Below are 16640 nucleotides of genomic sequence, written 5' to 3'. Positions count from 1 at the left end.
TGAATTAATTTTAAGAACCAGTGAATTGTTACAAACACAGTTACAAACATATAGGTAAAAACAGAAAGCAAGAATTCATTACACACTAAACACAGACGGAGGACCAATAGTTAATAAAAAGATAAATACATACAAGATATACCGCTTATTGTTTCTTAGTGCATCGCTTTGGCCTGGCATTCTGTGAAACATGGGCTTCTTTGACACCACCACTAGCTTGTGAAGTCAGATCAGACTCCAACTCCGAGTTAGTTTGAGGAATGGCATTCAGATCAGATAAACAAGTTACTTGCCGCTTCACACCTTTGGAATCTAACACAATCACAAGGCCATCTCTAGTCCAGCATTTATTAATCCCAAACTGTTTACGAGCAGCAAGGAATGCTTCATGCCACTGCTTGGTGAGGAACTCTGAGATTGTAATTCCAGTAGATTTTAATGCAGTTTTACCGTACCAGAGTTTATTTTTAGTAGATAAATCACTTAGCTTTACAAGAATAGGCCTTGGTTTGTCCAAACTCGTGCGTCCAATGCGATGGCATCTGTTTATGTTATTTGTGCTGAAGTCAGTTATTTTAAGATTTGAACGAACAAACTGCACCAGTAACTCAGATGTATCCTCTTGATTGTCTTCAGGCAACCCATGAATTAGGAGTATTTTCTTTCTACTTCTAGTTTCCTGATGATCATATAGTTTGAAGAGAAGGTTGACTTGAGCATGAAGTTGTTTCAAGGTAGACAGAACAAAATTCCGAAATTCGGAAAATTCTGATACCAAGCTGGGGTTTGCATTGCAAGCTGGTGACACTTTGTTTCCTTTCAAAGTGTTTTCAAATTCAGCCATCCGGGTGGTGAACATAGTTGTCATGCTGTCTAATGACTGTTGAAGAGAATCCATTGTGGTGATTTATTGAATATGCTGTTATTGCAGGGAGTGAATGTTGTATTTATATTGCTGGTATGTACTACACACTAGTTAATCATTTAAATCAAACTTAACTTGTTTAAAATGTATTTAAATTAATAAAAATTTATAAGAGCGCAACTTTTACGTGTTGACGTGTACACATCTACCCGCGCAAAAAAAAAAAAAAAAAAAAAAAAAAGTATATTGATTAAGTGCATATATAAATGAAACATAAATGCTCCACCTTCACTATTAAAAGTATTTTGTTAATAAACGAAAAAATAATAATTCTGTAATTCATTCATTTCGCACAGCTCAAATTAGCAGTGTTATAAAGTTTGCGTAAAACGCGTCGCGATTCGCGAAGCCCTTCAGTCTACAATTCGCTGTTGAGAAAAGCGCGCGCGAATTTGTAAATATGGCGCGAAAATTATTGTTACGTGAAATAAATGAATTGAAATCAGTTAGAAAATTGTCTGCGAGTGTGAAATTGAATAAAAATGAACAATTTATAGTCAAATCATCGATTCCTGATGTAGTTGTTCCGGATATGAAATTTTTAGACCGGCTTTGGATTGATTCTCATCGATGGAATAGCAACCATATCGCTCTTGTAAGTTCTAACAATAAACCTTCAATAAAGTATAAAACATGAAATAAAATACACATTACACTAACACAAATTGATTTCTACATCGTTTTTGTTTATAGATGTAACAAAAACGTTGTATATTTCATCTAGGATATTATAAGTCACAGGTCATGCCTGCAGCTTGAGGAATATTATGCAATTTCAATTACTCAGGTTTATACCGAATATCTTAGGTAATCGGCCTCCTGTAACCCGTCAGACTTATTCCAGAATTTAAAATGTAATTACTAATTGTCTGTTGTTTGTTTAGTGTAGCCTATTCGTATGTCCACAATGTTTATAGTTTGCGGATAGTGATTTTAAAACTAAATATATATGAAAACCGGGCAGGTTTTTGTGAGATGTGACCTATATGCGAACATGCGTGAGTGTGCGTCACATTTTTAATTATTTCCGTGTTATAAAAACTAGAATATTTAAATATTTTTATATTTTCCTGCTCACTATTTAATTATAATTTTAGAAAATAACTATTTTTGAACACTAGTGTTCCTAATTACTTACACATAGCAATATTTACCTAGTTACTAGGTAAATATACCTAACCAATATTTGGGGCAGTTGCGTATTTATTCAGGAAGTAAAGAACAATAAGTGATTTGCCATCGTTAGAAACACAATAAGTCATCTCGTATAGCATACCTACTAGCTTTTAGCTTTTACAGCTCTGTCTCTCAAAGCGTTGTATGAAATATAAGAAATAGAGTCTCCAAAAGCGAATAATAGAAAATAAAAAAATAAGTATAGACGTGCGTACGTATGTATTATCAATACTGACCCTTGTACAAGTAAATAATTTGCTTGGCTACATAATACATTCGTTTTTCCACCATTTGGATGGCCCTGGACGTGTTATTGGTAAATCTTAATTTTATTAAGATGAGGAAAATGTCTGAGATTTCCAAAACCAGAAGGCGGACACCATATTATACTACACCATATTATATACACCAGATTTTTCCCTCTGGAAAATTTCACCCGTCAGATTTTTACAAACTAGCGTGCTATTCCTAGGCTATTTTTATAATTTTAATTTTATTGCATGTGGACTTTGGCATAATTGTTCAAAGTCCACACGTTTGCAGATAAGATAAGCAGATTTACGTATTAGTTGTAGCCTTGTAAAAAGATTATAAACAATATCAGGTTAAATATATCTTGTGTTGAAACTGTTGTTTGTCACCTGAAAAATCTAACGAGACACTGATGATCTTTGGCCTTTTTATTCTCTCTCATTTTACCTAGGTAGACGTTTTTGTAATAAATCTTTAAATATTTATTACATTCGATAAGATAAGTATGAGACGAAATATTTATCCAATTTAAAAGATTTCAAACAAAAATTTACGCATCTAATCTATAGATAGCCAGAGTTGGCTAGCGCAACTAGTTTCAAAATATTTTATATTCTATCTTCTTAAATTTTGAAATTAAATGTCACCCACCTGTATAAACAGTATACAATAGTTACGACCAAATGATAAAAAAGCAATTTTAACGTTTAAAAATCTGTAACTAATATTTCCTAATATTTCTCTACTACTCTACATTCATGAAATGACTACGAACGAAATAATCTCCTCATTTTCCCCGTCATATATTATGATAAAGACAAATAGGTTAATAAATAACTAAGTAATCTGTAACGTTATATGAATCACAAATACATTAATTAAAACAGTTTAAAGGTTAGTAAAACAAGAATTAAATTAAAAATATTTCACAATAACGTTTCGTAGAAGGAAATACAGTTTTCCCAAAAGACGATCGTATTTACCGGTAAAAATAAATAATATACGGAACGCTAATTTGGCGACGAGGTCATTTAGCGTAAGCCGAATAACAAAATGAGCAGAAACTATCAAGGTTGAGGTTATGCAGATTTTGTCTATTATGTCATACTGTAACTTTATTATGTGAACTCGGCTTTCGAGACGATGATTTTACGGAGTATTTGATATATGGATGTACATATAAAATAAGATGATGACTGTTGTAAATATAGTATAGATGAAATTTAATACATAGATAACTAGCAAACCGGGTGAACTCCGTTTCGCCACCAGAGACACCTTTTCTTTGCTATAAACCTCACGGAGCCCGAGACCTTTCCAACGAATGCAAAACCGTGGAAATCGGTTCGTCCGTTCTGGAGTTATAGCGTCAGGAAGGAAAACCCGACTTATTTTTATATAGTAGATAATATCGTCGCACGGTCGCCTGATTAGCAGTAAATATATAAAAATTACATATATACAAAATTACATATTATTACAATAACATAAGTATAGGTTACCGAAAAATTGCTTAGTTCTGTTCAAAGGTAAGGTCGAACATTATATTATTATTATTAAGTATCGATCAATTTTTTGCATAAATATTTATAGAAATAAAATTTTCCTAGATTTGGTTATATTATGACGTAGCTATCGTAATAAACAAGTTCACAACTTGTTTACGGTAGTTCTATGAACAAATCTAAGAAAAATATATCAACATAACCTCTATATAACATGATGTAGGTGTGTACATAATATTATGTTTAAGTTTAGTATAAAATTAAATCAATATAAATAATTCTTGAAATCATGAATCATCGAGGAGAAATTTACATTTGGTATAGGCCTGACTACCTGTTTACTCTATAGTATTAATATGTAGTGATTAAAAGTAATCTATTGACACATATTTATTACCAACTAGCCGTCCGCCCCGGCTTCGCCCGTGGTACATGTTTACGTTTTCTCTACATAAGAACCATCCTCGTACTTCAAGGAATATAATAAAAAAAGAATTATCGAAATCGGTTCAGCCGTTCTCGAGTTATGCGCTTACCAACACATTTTGCGATTCATTTTTATATATAAGATAAACATATATTTATGTATAGCTTACTAGGAATTTAAATATAATATTATGTTGAAAATTCCAATGATACTTAGTTATTACAATAGCTATAAAGTTGAGTAAGTTAAGGCTACTTTTTTCCTTGACTTCTCCTCTATACGATAATTATGGAAGTACTTATTTCTCGTTATTATATTAATCAAAAAGTAGTAATATTTTCTAGGAAGTTGAATTTAATATTACATTAAATTAAAAAATATATATTTAAACTACCTATTTCCTATTATTACTATACTTCCTTAAAAAATAAATAAATAGTTAGAGTGGAATTTTCGAGAACTTCACTTACGTAGTTTTATCTTCATTTGTATTGCTCAAACTGATAAGTGAATGGTTTTGGACATTCTATTTTGTGCTAGGAAGCAATCTTGCCAGCCTTGCAAATCCTGAATCCATACTTGGTGTAGGAATTTTGTAGGAATGCACACGGCATTCATAATACATAGTTCTCGAATTTTTAGTTTGATAATGTACCTATATAGCTATAATGTTGCAATGTATGCTGATAAAGGAATAATGACCCCGTGAGTCAAAATATTTCTATGATACCTATCTGATAAGGTTTTATAATTGTCAGATAGGTTTGATGAGTTTTCATACACACATACATTTTTCGTGAAAAAATGCTCAATTCACACGGAATTTAAAAATAATTACATGAAAAAGTCAAAATATTCATAATATTCTACATGATAAATTGTAGCCCCTCATTGTGATTTTTTACTTAATTACATTTTTATTAGCGTCTGATGTCAGATAACAGAAATAATGAAATGAATTTCAGACATTAGGCCTAGCGATAGTATCGTAAAATTTTGCTAAAATTAAAAAAAAAATGACTCAAAGCTTGATAGCCCAAAAATGATAATGTAATCGCACATAATAAAGTAAATAAGATTAAAATATGCGAGTGGTGATACCATAACTGATAGCGGTTTTGATGACAGATAAACGAATGAAGGTGTGTACAAGTTAATGTTTTGATTAAATTAAAACGATAAAAACAATTGACTTTTTGCATACCTACTTCGTAAGTATTATTTGAACGATCACAAAGAAGCCTTAACATGAAATAAAAATGTATATTCTACTACAACTGCTATTTAACTTTCTAAATCTAATATCTAATATTCTAATATATATTATAAAGGCGAAAGTTTGTATGGATGTATGGATGTCTGGATGTTTGTTACTCTTTCACGTAAAAACTACTGAACCGATTACAATGAAATTTAGCACACATATAGAGGGTAACTTGGATAACACATATTGGTTTTTACACTTGGTTTTTATCCCGGAAATCCCACGGGAACGGGAAAAAAAAAACAAACGCGGGCGAAGCCGCGGGCGGAAATCTAGTTGATTAATAATGAAATAATGAGTTTACACGAAGTCAGATAAAATAGTAATTAAAGAGGATTTGCCAATATCTCTAAACGATTAATGGATTACGAGACCACATAGTTAATACTACGAGACAGTCTCAGCAATAATATCGACATTAGACGACCTTAGCGTGATTATTGTTATGTCTACACACTCAAGTAAACAATCTTTAGTACAATTTACCAAATTGCTGAAAATTGCAAGGAACTAAGTGGAAATGCATGCATAAAGATGTTCAACATGCAATACACATATTCTTAAATAAGAAATTGTTTGACAATTTGATAGCTAAATAAAACAAAATTAACAGTTAATGATTTCATCATCATCATCCTATTATGTTCTCACTGCAGGATTCGGGCTCGTAAACCTGCAGTCTTAATTGTGTCAGTAGTCTCAGTCATTCTCAATTGCATTCATTATCAACCACAGTGGACAAGTGCGGGTTGGAAGATGTCACATATCGTCGAACTTTTTGATTCTTCGACATGTCGGTTTCATCACAATGATTTCCTTCACCGTTTTGAACAGTGGTTATATCATCAACATGCGCAATTAAATTGAAAAATTAATTTATTTCCGGCATACTCACCTGGTCTTCAGCCCTCCAATTACCAATTTGAAGCCCGAGGTCCTCACCACTGCTCGTACTTAACAATACATAATATATTCATCATATATTATGCTAGAATATTGATACCCGCTAATATCCTTATCCAATCTATTCCAGAAATGTGCAGAAACAAAGAAGACCTACACGTTTGCAGAGTTATGGAAGTATACAGCAGTATTCGCGACATCCCTTCGGAAGAAATTGGGGTTACAAGCAAATGATGTTGTAGCAGTGATGTTACCTAATTGCCCAGAGTTTCCTGTAGTTGCCTTTGGATCTCTAAAGGCAGGATGTATTGTGACTACAATAAACCCTATTTATAAAGAAAGTGAGAATTGTTTAATGTACTTTATTGCTGGAAAGATAGTTTGCAGTTTTATCAATATAAACTGTAATCTGATACTTTAAGAACCAATTGACATGCAAATATAGACACGTGTAATAGAAGCAAAATAGGAAATTAATTATGTATTTATAATAAAAAATATTGATGATTTCTAAATTATTTACTCGTGTAAAGCTCGTGAACATGAAAAACGTGAGATATTTTGCTGAAAAATGAATTTACTATATAATAATAGAATACTAAATGTAGATTTAATTTTGCGTTTTAAATGACATTGATAAAAATAGATTGAAATTGTAAAAAAGTCCTTATAACAATAACGTGAATTTCAAAACAATTAAAAATTATCAAGGTTATAGACTACAGGCCCATGTTGAAAAAATTATGGGTCATTTGACCCACCACCTGACCTATCTAGAATGATATAAGAGCATAAAATAATAAGATTCAGCACTATGACGTCACTCGTAAGCTGTCCACCTGAGTGCAGGTGAGAATTCGAAAGTTCAGGTAGAGATTTTCTCCCCTTGTCTCCATGATTTTTGTACGGCGTTGCGGAATAATGGCTTAAAAGCAGTATAGAAATAGTATGACACAGATGCCGTACAAAAATGGTGGTCCACAAAGTCGGAATTTATTTTTATTTTTCGACAGTTGCCGGGGTAAATTTGGTCATTTGATTTTGTACGGCATCTGTGTCATACTATTTCTATACTACTTTTAATCAATTATTCCGCAACGCCGTACAAAAATCATGGAGACAAGGGGAGAAAATCTCTACCTGAACCTTCGAATTCTCATCTGCACTCAGGTGGACAGCTTACAAGTGACGTTATAGTGCTGAATCTTATTATTTTATGCTCTTATATCATTCTAGATAGGTCAGGTGGTGGGTCAAATGACCCATAATTTTTTCAACACGGGCCTGTAGTCTATTAATAACTTGCTATTACTTACGTTAATATCTTTTATATTTTATTTAAAATATTTTTATTGATCTAGAACAAAAAATAATTATTAATAAAGTTTGATTTTTATAATTCCAGTGGAGATAGGCCATCAAGTGGCGACAACAAATCCAAAAGTGGTGGTCACAATATCCGAATGTTACGATAACCTTAGAAAGGGTCTTCAAAGCGCTAAAAGTCAAGCTAAAATTGTTCTATTAGATAAACCAAACAAATCCTTACCAGATGGAGCTATAAGATTTTCTGAAATCGCTGAAAATGCAGAGGCTGATTATGCTATGTTGGAAAAAATAGAGAGGAAGAAAGATGATGTTGCTTTTATACCGTTTTCTAGTGGAACAACAGGTCTTCCTAAAGGAGTTGATATAACGCATGGGAATTTACTAGCCAGTAGTACTTTGATGAGCCAAAAGCCTAATGATTTCGCGTTGATGGCCGATGGTAAGTTGTTCCTTGAGTAGTTATTGAGTATCTAGATAGTGTTTTGATTGCTACATCCATACTAATATTATAAATGCGAAAGTAACTCTGTCTGTCTGTCTGTTACTCAATCACGCCTTAACTACTGAACCAATTTGCATGAAATTTGGTATAGAGATATTTTGATACCCGAGAAAGGACATAGGATAGGTTTTATCCCGGAAATCCTACGGGAATGGGTTTTTCTTTGAAAACGCGGGCGATGCCGCGGGCGGAAAGCTAGTAGTAAATAATTGGAAATTTTAATCGATACATAAAAAAAAAATTGTTGGTACGTTAAGTAAGATAAGTGTATGAAATTACAAAATAAGAAAAAAATTGTAGAAAGAATTAAATACAGTACCTAATCATGTAGTTTATTCGCAATGTAAGTTTAATATTAATAGAATTATCAATGCACCAGAACTCAACAAACAAATGTAAATTTATAACTAACTTATCGGGAAAATTAAGTATAAAGAAACAAGAATTTTACTAGAGAGTGGCAATATTTTGCCAACTGCATTTTTTTTGGTCTCATATTCAATTGAATCTGTTAAACTGTTAAATCTACTAAGTATAGATGTTCTTATACGGATAGCAAATTATACAACTCTACAATGTAACTATCGAGACCCAGTTACTAAAACTAGTTTTTAAGTAACTAAGGTATCGACTTCGTAGTTAATAATTATTACTGGTTTAGGTCTATACTCAAACGATTATGTACTTACATCATTTGTTGTATGGTTTGTTTTATAAATAGTTTTCTATTTTTAACGTATTTAAGAAGTCGAGTAGATTTTATAAGTAAAAAATACATTTTCAGTTTCATAAACGAATCATCATCATATTCTGAATTGTTGGATTTCATGACTCAATTGTATGCATCAATTGTTGTACAATTGACATTATTTTAATAAGTAAATGATTTTAACTCATATACGGTTATTTCTATTAAATAAACGCAATACAACTAATGTGAGAATTTGTGCATTCATCTATAAATTTACTTGTCGTTAATTTTAGTAGACTCATGATTTAGCAAATATTACGCAAAAAATTGTTTAGGTATATTCATTTGTAAATTAATAATTACCTATTTATTTCGATTTTGACAATTTCAGTTAATAAATACATACTTTGCTGTTATTTAATATTCATAATTTTTTATATAGGTATGTGTATATATTTCAGCGAATTATCAAGACATAGTGCCCTGTATCCTGCCATTCTTCCACATCTATGGGCTAGTGGTAACTTTAATAGGGCATATAACCAAGGGTTGCCAATTGGTCACAATGCCACGATTTTCTGCAACTACCTTCTTTGATGTTCTGAAGAACGATAAACCACATCTCTTGTATGTGGTTCCGCCTATTGGTGAGTTAAAAAATATCAAACATATAAAGAAAATAAATAAGCGTTTGTGCTGAGCACACGTGTCAGAAGTGAAACTTCTTTAGCAAGATTCAAAGATACTGAAATCATCGCCTTACTCAATAATGTGACGGTATTGCCATGACGCGACCTTGATATTTTACTATGAGAGCGCCTAAAGAAGTTTCACTTCAAAAATATGTTCTGACCGTCATTGTTGTTTAGGTACTTGTTTACATAGACTGAGTGTAAAATTACAGTTTTCAATTATAATATTGTTTTAAACTGATTTAAGGAAGTCGTTTTAACGTCGCGCAAGGACACCCCTTTTTAAGATGGTTATCTAGGAGGAAAATATTCTTTTACGTCAATCAGATAGTTTGCATTTTAATGATGTTTCAAAATTATTCTTAATAGAGATCATTAATTAGGTACTTAAGAACACTTGTCTTTGATGTAGCATTTTTTATATTTATATTTTTTTTTGTGTTTGCTAAATGCATTTAAATAATTCTCACTATAAATGAAATAAATATGTAATAAACAAGAGCTAGCAATGTAAAAAGATTGCCAGTATTGCATTCATTTAAGTGGCCATCTATCTATAGATTACGCCAATGAATGGTGTAAGGTGAATTCCCAAATCATAAAAAAAGTTGACGTAATGTTGCAATATACAATATAGGTACATACAAATATGTTATGTGACTAATAAAACAATAATGGACAATCTTCTTATATATAAAAATGAATCGCAAAATGTGTTGGTAAGCGCATAACTCGAGAACGGCTGAACCGATTTCGATAATTCTTTTTTTATTATATTCCTTGAAGTACGAGGATGGTTCTTATGTAGAGAAAACGTAAACATGTACCACGGGCGAAGCCGGGGCGGACCGCTAGTCTTAGATATAATCATGATGATAGAACATTCTCCTGAAGATCTAAAATATACCAAAAGCTTTATATTGCATAACAATAATTTTAAGAATGTTGACGTTATTCCAAATTTTTCATATTAATCTGAGGATTTGATAAGAATTGCATTCTTTTCAATGTTAATCATACCGTAAATTTAGTAATTATCATTAGATTGCACAAATTGATAATTTTATAGTCTTAGGTTATAGTTATAAAATTTGAAACAAATCTTAATATATATATAAATCTCGTGTCACAATGTTTGTCCTCAATGAACTCCTAAACCACTTAACCGATTATAATAAAATTCGCACACCATGTGCAGTTCGATCCAACTTGATAGATAGGATAGTAATTTAAACATGTAGGTACCACGGGCGAAGCCGGGGCGGACCGCTAGTACTTTATAAATATATATTATTCTTTCAGTGATTCTGTTAGGAAAACATCCCGATGTAAAGGCAGAACATTTCACACATGTTCGTAGAATTATATGTGGAGCCGCACCGCTAGCGGCATCTGATGCTGATGCTATCCTGGAAAAGAGTAAGGTGAGTATAGAAATAGTAGAAAAAAAAAAGGTTTAATAGAAGAAAAAAAAGACAGGTGTAAACACGTGTCAGAAATCTTTGGCAAGATACGAAAATCGTCACCTTACTTCATGATGTGATGGTATTGCTATGACGCGATCTTGAAATTTTACCCTCAACGCGCCTAAAGAAGTTTCACTTCAATAATAAATAGTCGACTAATTGCTAAAATTTTAATTTGAAGTTTTTTACTAACAGACAATACAGACCATCATCAGAAGTTGTAGAACAAGCTTATAGTCTAGTAAGGAATAGAAGGTTTTTCATATTGATTGCTTGTACTCATAGTTACAATGATACAGAATTAATCCATCTATTTTCTTGAATTACACTTTCCAAGGTAATAAAACTAAATAGATTTTTGAAACACTGATTGTTCTTATTAATAACTAGCTTTCCGCCCGCGGCTTCGCCCGCATTTTCAAAGATAAAATAGGGATAAGGGATAAAACCTATCCTATGTGTTAATCCAAGTTACCCTCTATATGTGTGCTAAAATTCATTGTAATCGGTTCAGTAGTTTTTGCGTGAAAGAGTACCTAACAAACATCCATACATCCATACAAACTTTCACATTTATAATATTAATAGGATTTAACTTAAAATTAACAATTTTCAGTCGAACCTAGCGTTCGGACAAGGTTTCGGAGCAACAGAAACGTGTTCGCTAACAACTACAACATTTATAGACACAAAGATAGAAGACTATTCGTCGTGTGGCGAACCGATGGTTAATGTTGAATTGAAGTTTGTTGATCCAGTTACTGGAAATGATGTGCCTATTGGTGAAGTAAGTATTGATTAATGCAATTTATAGTAGATATAGATATTATAAAAATCGTAGTCATGTTCAAGGGTCTTAAAAAAAATGTTGTGTGGTTTTATGAAACCACGGTAAAAGTGAAACTGTTCGAACGGTTCTGAACACTGCTTTGTGTAGCGCATGTCGCGTGACGGTCGGCTGACCGGTAGGTATACCTACTCGGCAGCCGCGATACACGCGACATGCGCTACACAGACCAAAAAGTTTGAGACGATGTAATAAAAGTTTCACTTTAAAAATATTTTCCAAATACTATTTTTATGCATACAAATTATATCATTTCTTATGCAAGTGAAATTGTATTGCTTCAAATTAAATGTCTTTAAATTTATATAATTAAAATGTATAGGTAATGGGTTTGAATCCCGTATCATGATTGAATTTTTTATCTTGCTAATGTTAAAAACATGGTGATCTGAAATAAATGAATACGAATTCTTGTCATGTTGTCGATAGGTTTTTAATTATTTGTTTAATGAGCAACTAAGGGCCGATTTTTCAATCGTTGGTTAAAATTTATCCGTCCAATAAAGTATTACACTAACATTTTAAAATGTCACCTGTATACTGTCAAATACGAACAAATCTTATATATAAAATTCTCGTGTCACAATGTTAGTCTGCATACTCCTCCGAAACGGGTGGACCGATTCTCATGAAATTTTCTGTGCATAACGGGTAAGTCTGAGAATCGGCCAACATCTATTTTTCATATGTACCACGGGCGAAGCCGGGGCGGACCGCTAGTCTTATATATAAAATTCTCGTGTCACAATGTTAGTCTGCATACTCCTCCGAAACGGGTGGACCGATTCTCATGAAATTTTCTGTGCATATCGGGTAAGTCTGAGAATCGGCCAACATCTATTTTTCATATGTACCACGGGCGAAGCCGGGGCGGACCGCTAGTATAATATATTTTTGAAATGGTAGTTTAATACGTTATTCGATGAATAAGTTTTAACCAAGGATTGAAAAATCAGCCCTTAGAGAAATAAAATTTCTATGACGAATTCCCATATTTAATTTTCAGTCGGGAGAATTGTTAGTAAGATCACCAACACTAATGAAAGGTTACCACAAAAACGAAAAAGCAACTAAAGAATCAATTACTGAAGATGGTTTCTTCAAAACTGGAGACCTTGGGTATTATAAGCCTAATGTCGGATTGTACGTGACTGATAGGATTAAGGAACTTATTAAGGTTTGTTGTTTACTATAAATATAATTGTATGTAAACAGATAAGAAATCGGTTCATCAATTATTATAATGACAGTGAGAAATTTAGTAGCTAATGATTGTTTAAGTAGCTGATCTTTGTTACCCCTGAATAAAAAAAAAAGACGGGTTGCACTCCGGGAGTGCCGGCAGAAGTGAAAACTTGATTATTAACGTTGAGCATGTTTGATATCCATCCGTCTTACGCTTTTTCGATCAGGCCACGTGTCCTGACGCGAGTTTAAGATTTTATACCCAACGCCGCTAAAGAAGTTTTCACTTCAAAAAATTATATTATGCAAGCCGATCCATGTAGTTAACTTCTTCTGATTTAAAAATATATTTTTTCGCGCATTTGCAACATTTTTATTTCCTTCGCTGCTATTGATAGTGGCGATATATTATATTATATCTTATAGCTTAGAGTTTCTCGATAAAGGGACTATCAGAAGTATCAGATACACCAATTACATTTTTTCAAACCATACTTCCTAATAAAAACGCATTTAACAAATGATCCAAACATACTATTCATCTTTATAAGATAAGTACCTAAAGTGCGTCACACACGGTGAAGATACTATAATATTTTATCTTAAGATACTGTTATATTTTATATTCCAGTATCTTAAGGTATCCGGTATCAGCGTTCTGACCATCAATGACCCACAAAATTTCGGGTCATTTGTAACAGGATGGCGGTTCTACAGAGGTCTTAGTACGCAATGACAAAAAGAAAAATGATGGTCATATGGTCAGATGGAATATAAAATATTACAGTATCTTAAGATAAAATATTATAGTATCTTCACCGTGTGTGACGCGCTTAATGATTTCAATGAAAATAGATAATATGTTATTAATATATTCCAGGTTAAAGGAATGCAAGTAGCACCAGCGGAACTGGAAAGTTTGCTCCGATCGCATCCAGCCGTTCAGGATGCTGCTGTTATTGGTAAGGAATTTAGTACGACAATATTTTTTATTTTGTACATAACTAATTAATGTACCCTTTTTTTATGTTATGGGAAGGTAAACGAGCGGACGCACTGCCTGGTGGTAAGCAGGTTGCGTCGCCCATAGACCATAACAGAGGTTATGGTTGTTGCCTACCAGGATTAAGGGATTTGGAAGGAATTAGGGAGAAAGGGGCGAGGATGGGAGGGATTAAGGATAGGGGAGGAGAGGATGGGTAGGGGATAGGAAGGGATGTGGGCCTACAAGTAAACAAGATTAAAGCTGTACCCATTGGGTTTCTTACAATTTCATAAAACAAACATTTTATTGGTTAATAAATGGTGCTTTAATTAAGCAATATTAGAAATTTTAATTGGATGAGTATTATTAATTGGTTGTATTTAGTAGATACATGTAGTTAATATTTTAAAAGTCAAATGTTTAGTTTTTATATTTTAAAAAATAACGTAGTAATATGCATACTATACTATACACCTTATAAAAATATTTAGTCTAGACGGTTGTTTATATTGTATAAATACATACATTCATCTGACATTTGCTTTCTTACATTCTAGGAGTACCCCACGAATTCCACGGTGAAGTACCAAAAGCATTTATTATAAAGAAAAATGGTCTCAGCGCGACCCCTGAGGAACTCCAAGACTTTGTCGCGAACCAAGTCGCCTCTTTCAAGAAAATAGAAGAAGTTGTTTTTGTTAATGAAATCCCTAAAACTAGTACAGGAAAGATTTTAAGGAAGGATTTGAAAAAAATGTACGGTTAGTGAGATAATATATATAAGTTTCATAAGAGAGACTGAATCAAATGCTTGGATGAAATCACTTTATAGATGTTTAAGAAATTAAATCTATTTTTAGTATTTTTTATTCCATCATGACTTAAAAAGTCAGTTAAGAGAGTTTATATTTTTAATGGGAAAATTTTAATTACAAATTTTTAGCTTGTCGTTTTTGCTATTAAAATTTTGAAAGGTTAAATCCGTCCTATACAAACCTGTTTATTAGATTGAAATTTGAGATGGTATGATGTTGATGATGTTCTTTATAGAGTAGTTTTTAATTATTTTGACGTGTTTTTTGATTAAAAAAACATTTACAAAAGTTTCTTATGTTTTTCTTGTCAAGTCATATTCGAAACTTCTCAAATTTCTATCTTTATACATGTGAACATTTTAATGATTATAATATATTGTTGACTATCAAATTTATTATTAATTGTATCATGTTGTATCAAATTTTATATGTATATATACTTTTCGAATAGGCACTTATAAATTGGAAAATAAATTTTTGTTTTCAATTTAAGTAGTTTTATTTTTTAACTACCAAGTAGCTCAAGTAAAAAAATTAAAAAAAACAAAATGAGAAACATGTACAAAATTGATATAACGAGTTCTATGGATTTTGTTGCGCCTTGAAACAAAAACACATCTATGTATTTACTAGAACAGTCATTCTAATTATTATCAGTTTTTTCTGCAATAATTGGAATATCATGAAGTAATACTGAAATACCTGGATAATATTATTATACTTTCTGAATTGTATATGATAACAATTTAACAATTTGTTATTTCGCTTTAAATATGAATTTACACAAATTAAGATATTTGAATAAATAGAGATACCCTAGATAAAATTTGCCATCACGTTAACCATGTATATCAATAGCCTGCATTTTTCCATTTTATTTTCAACTAGCTTCCGCCCACGACTTTGTGCGTGCATCCCCGTTTTTCCCCGTTCCCGCAAGAGTTTCGGGAAATCCTTTCTTAGCGGATGCCTACGTCCTAACATCTACCTACATGCCAAATTTCAGCCCGATACGTCCAGTGGCTGTGCATTGATAGATCACTATATCAGTCACCTTTGAGTTTTATATATATAGATTTTCCTGAAGTAGAAAAGAGTAGCAGTTCCTCTCGAATGAAAATCGTTCAAATACAATCTATCTTAGCAGGAAGAGCAAATTATACAATCTATTTTACAATTTAGCGGGAGTGTATTTTGCAAGAAGTGCCTACTAGAGATGATTTGCTTTTGAAGTGCAGTTGAGTCTAAGGGTCAGTTATAATTTCAAGTAGGTATACACCGTATTTCAAAATAAAAAATAGTGTAAGTATTTGTCAACATTTTCCTCTTGATTTTGTGTGATGAGGACGGTTTCATTCAATATTTAGAATGTACAATATTTGTAATCTCGGCTGTACCGTTGAAATTTCAACCTTATTTAATAAGAAATAACATTTAAATTAATTATTTATAAAACTTAAACCGACTCATTGCCTTATCGTAGGTCAATAGTAGAAATGCATGAATGTTTAAACCAATATGACCGCAATACGTAATACCTAGTATGTTATATTATCTGCGGTAATACATTGCTATGTGGGCGTTTAGATTTTATAGGCGTGTGATTTACCCATTATATATTTTCCACACGCGGTTTTGCTCGCGATGTCTAAAACAAATAAAATACTAAAATGTGT

General features: G+C 32.2%; 2 protein-coding genes across 2 annotated transcripts; one reads left to right on the top strand and one right to left on the bottom strand.

Moving 5' to 3' along the window:
- Positions 1-145: 145 nt before the first annotated feature.
- Positions 146-898, bottom strand: LOC149906923 (uncharacterized). Its single transcript, XM_090103892.1, has one exon. It carries the CDS (start codon positions 896-898, stop codon positions 146-148), a length of 753 nt encoding a protein of 250 aa, XP_089960018.1.
- A 373-nt stretch (positions 899-1271) lies between these two features.
- On the top strand, positions 1272-15451 carry LOC149906922 (uncharacterized). Its single transcript, XM_090103971.1, has 9 exons — positions 1272-1520; positions 6583-6793; positions 7858-8220; positions 9436-9621; positions 10969-11090; positions 11749-11919; positions 12986-13156; positions 14045-14126; positions 14707-15451. The coding sequence occupies exons 1-9, from the start codon at positions 1326-1328 to the stop codon at positions 14913-14915; spliced, it is 1710 nt and encodes a 569-aa protein (XP_089960097.1). The 5' UTR covers positions 1272-1325; the 3' UTR covers positions 14916-15451.
- Positions 15452-16640: the final 1189 nt, after the last annotated feature.

The sequence above is a fragment of the Colias eurytheme genome, chromosome 7, assembly GCF_061535395.1.
Source record: "Colias eurytheme isolate Ceu_HAF_F1 chromosome 7, ilColEury1 Martin Lab GWU primary, whole genome shotgun sequence".
Lineage (NCBI taxonomy): Eukaryota > Metazoa > Arthropoda > Insecta > Lepidoptera > Pieridae > Colias > Colias eurytheme.
Note: the sequence above shows the minus strand (reverse complement) of the source record. Positions and strands in the feature narration are given on the sequence as shown.

Coding starts and splice junctions, on each gene's coding strand:
- LOC149906923 (XM_090103892.1), bottom strand. CDS start 898: ATGGATTCTCTTCAACAGTCATTAGACAGCATGACAACTATGTTCACC.
- LOC149906922 (XM_090103971.1), top strand. CDS start 1,326: ATGGCGCGAAAATTATTGTTACGTGAAATAAATGAATTGAAATCAGTT. Junction 6,794..7,857: donor AAACCCTATTTATAAAGAAA/GTGAGAATTGTT, acceptor TTATAATTCCAG/TGGAGATAGGCCATCAAGTG. Junction 11,091..11,748: donor CTATCCTGGAAAAGAGTAAG/GTGAGTATAGAA, acceptor AACAATTTTCAG/TCGAACCTAGCGTTCGGACA.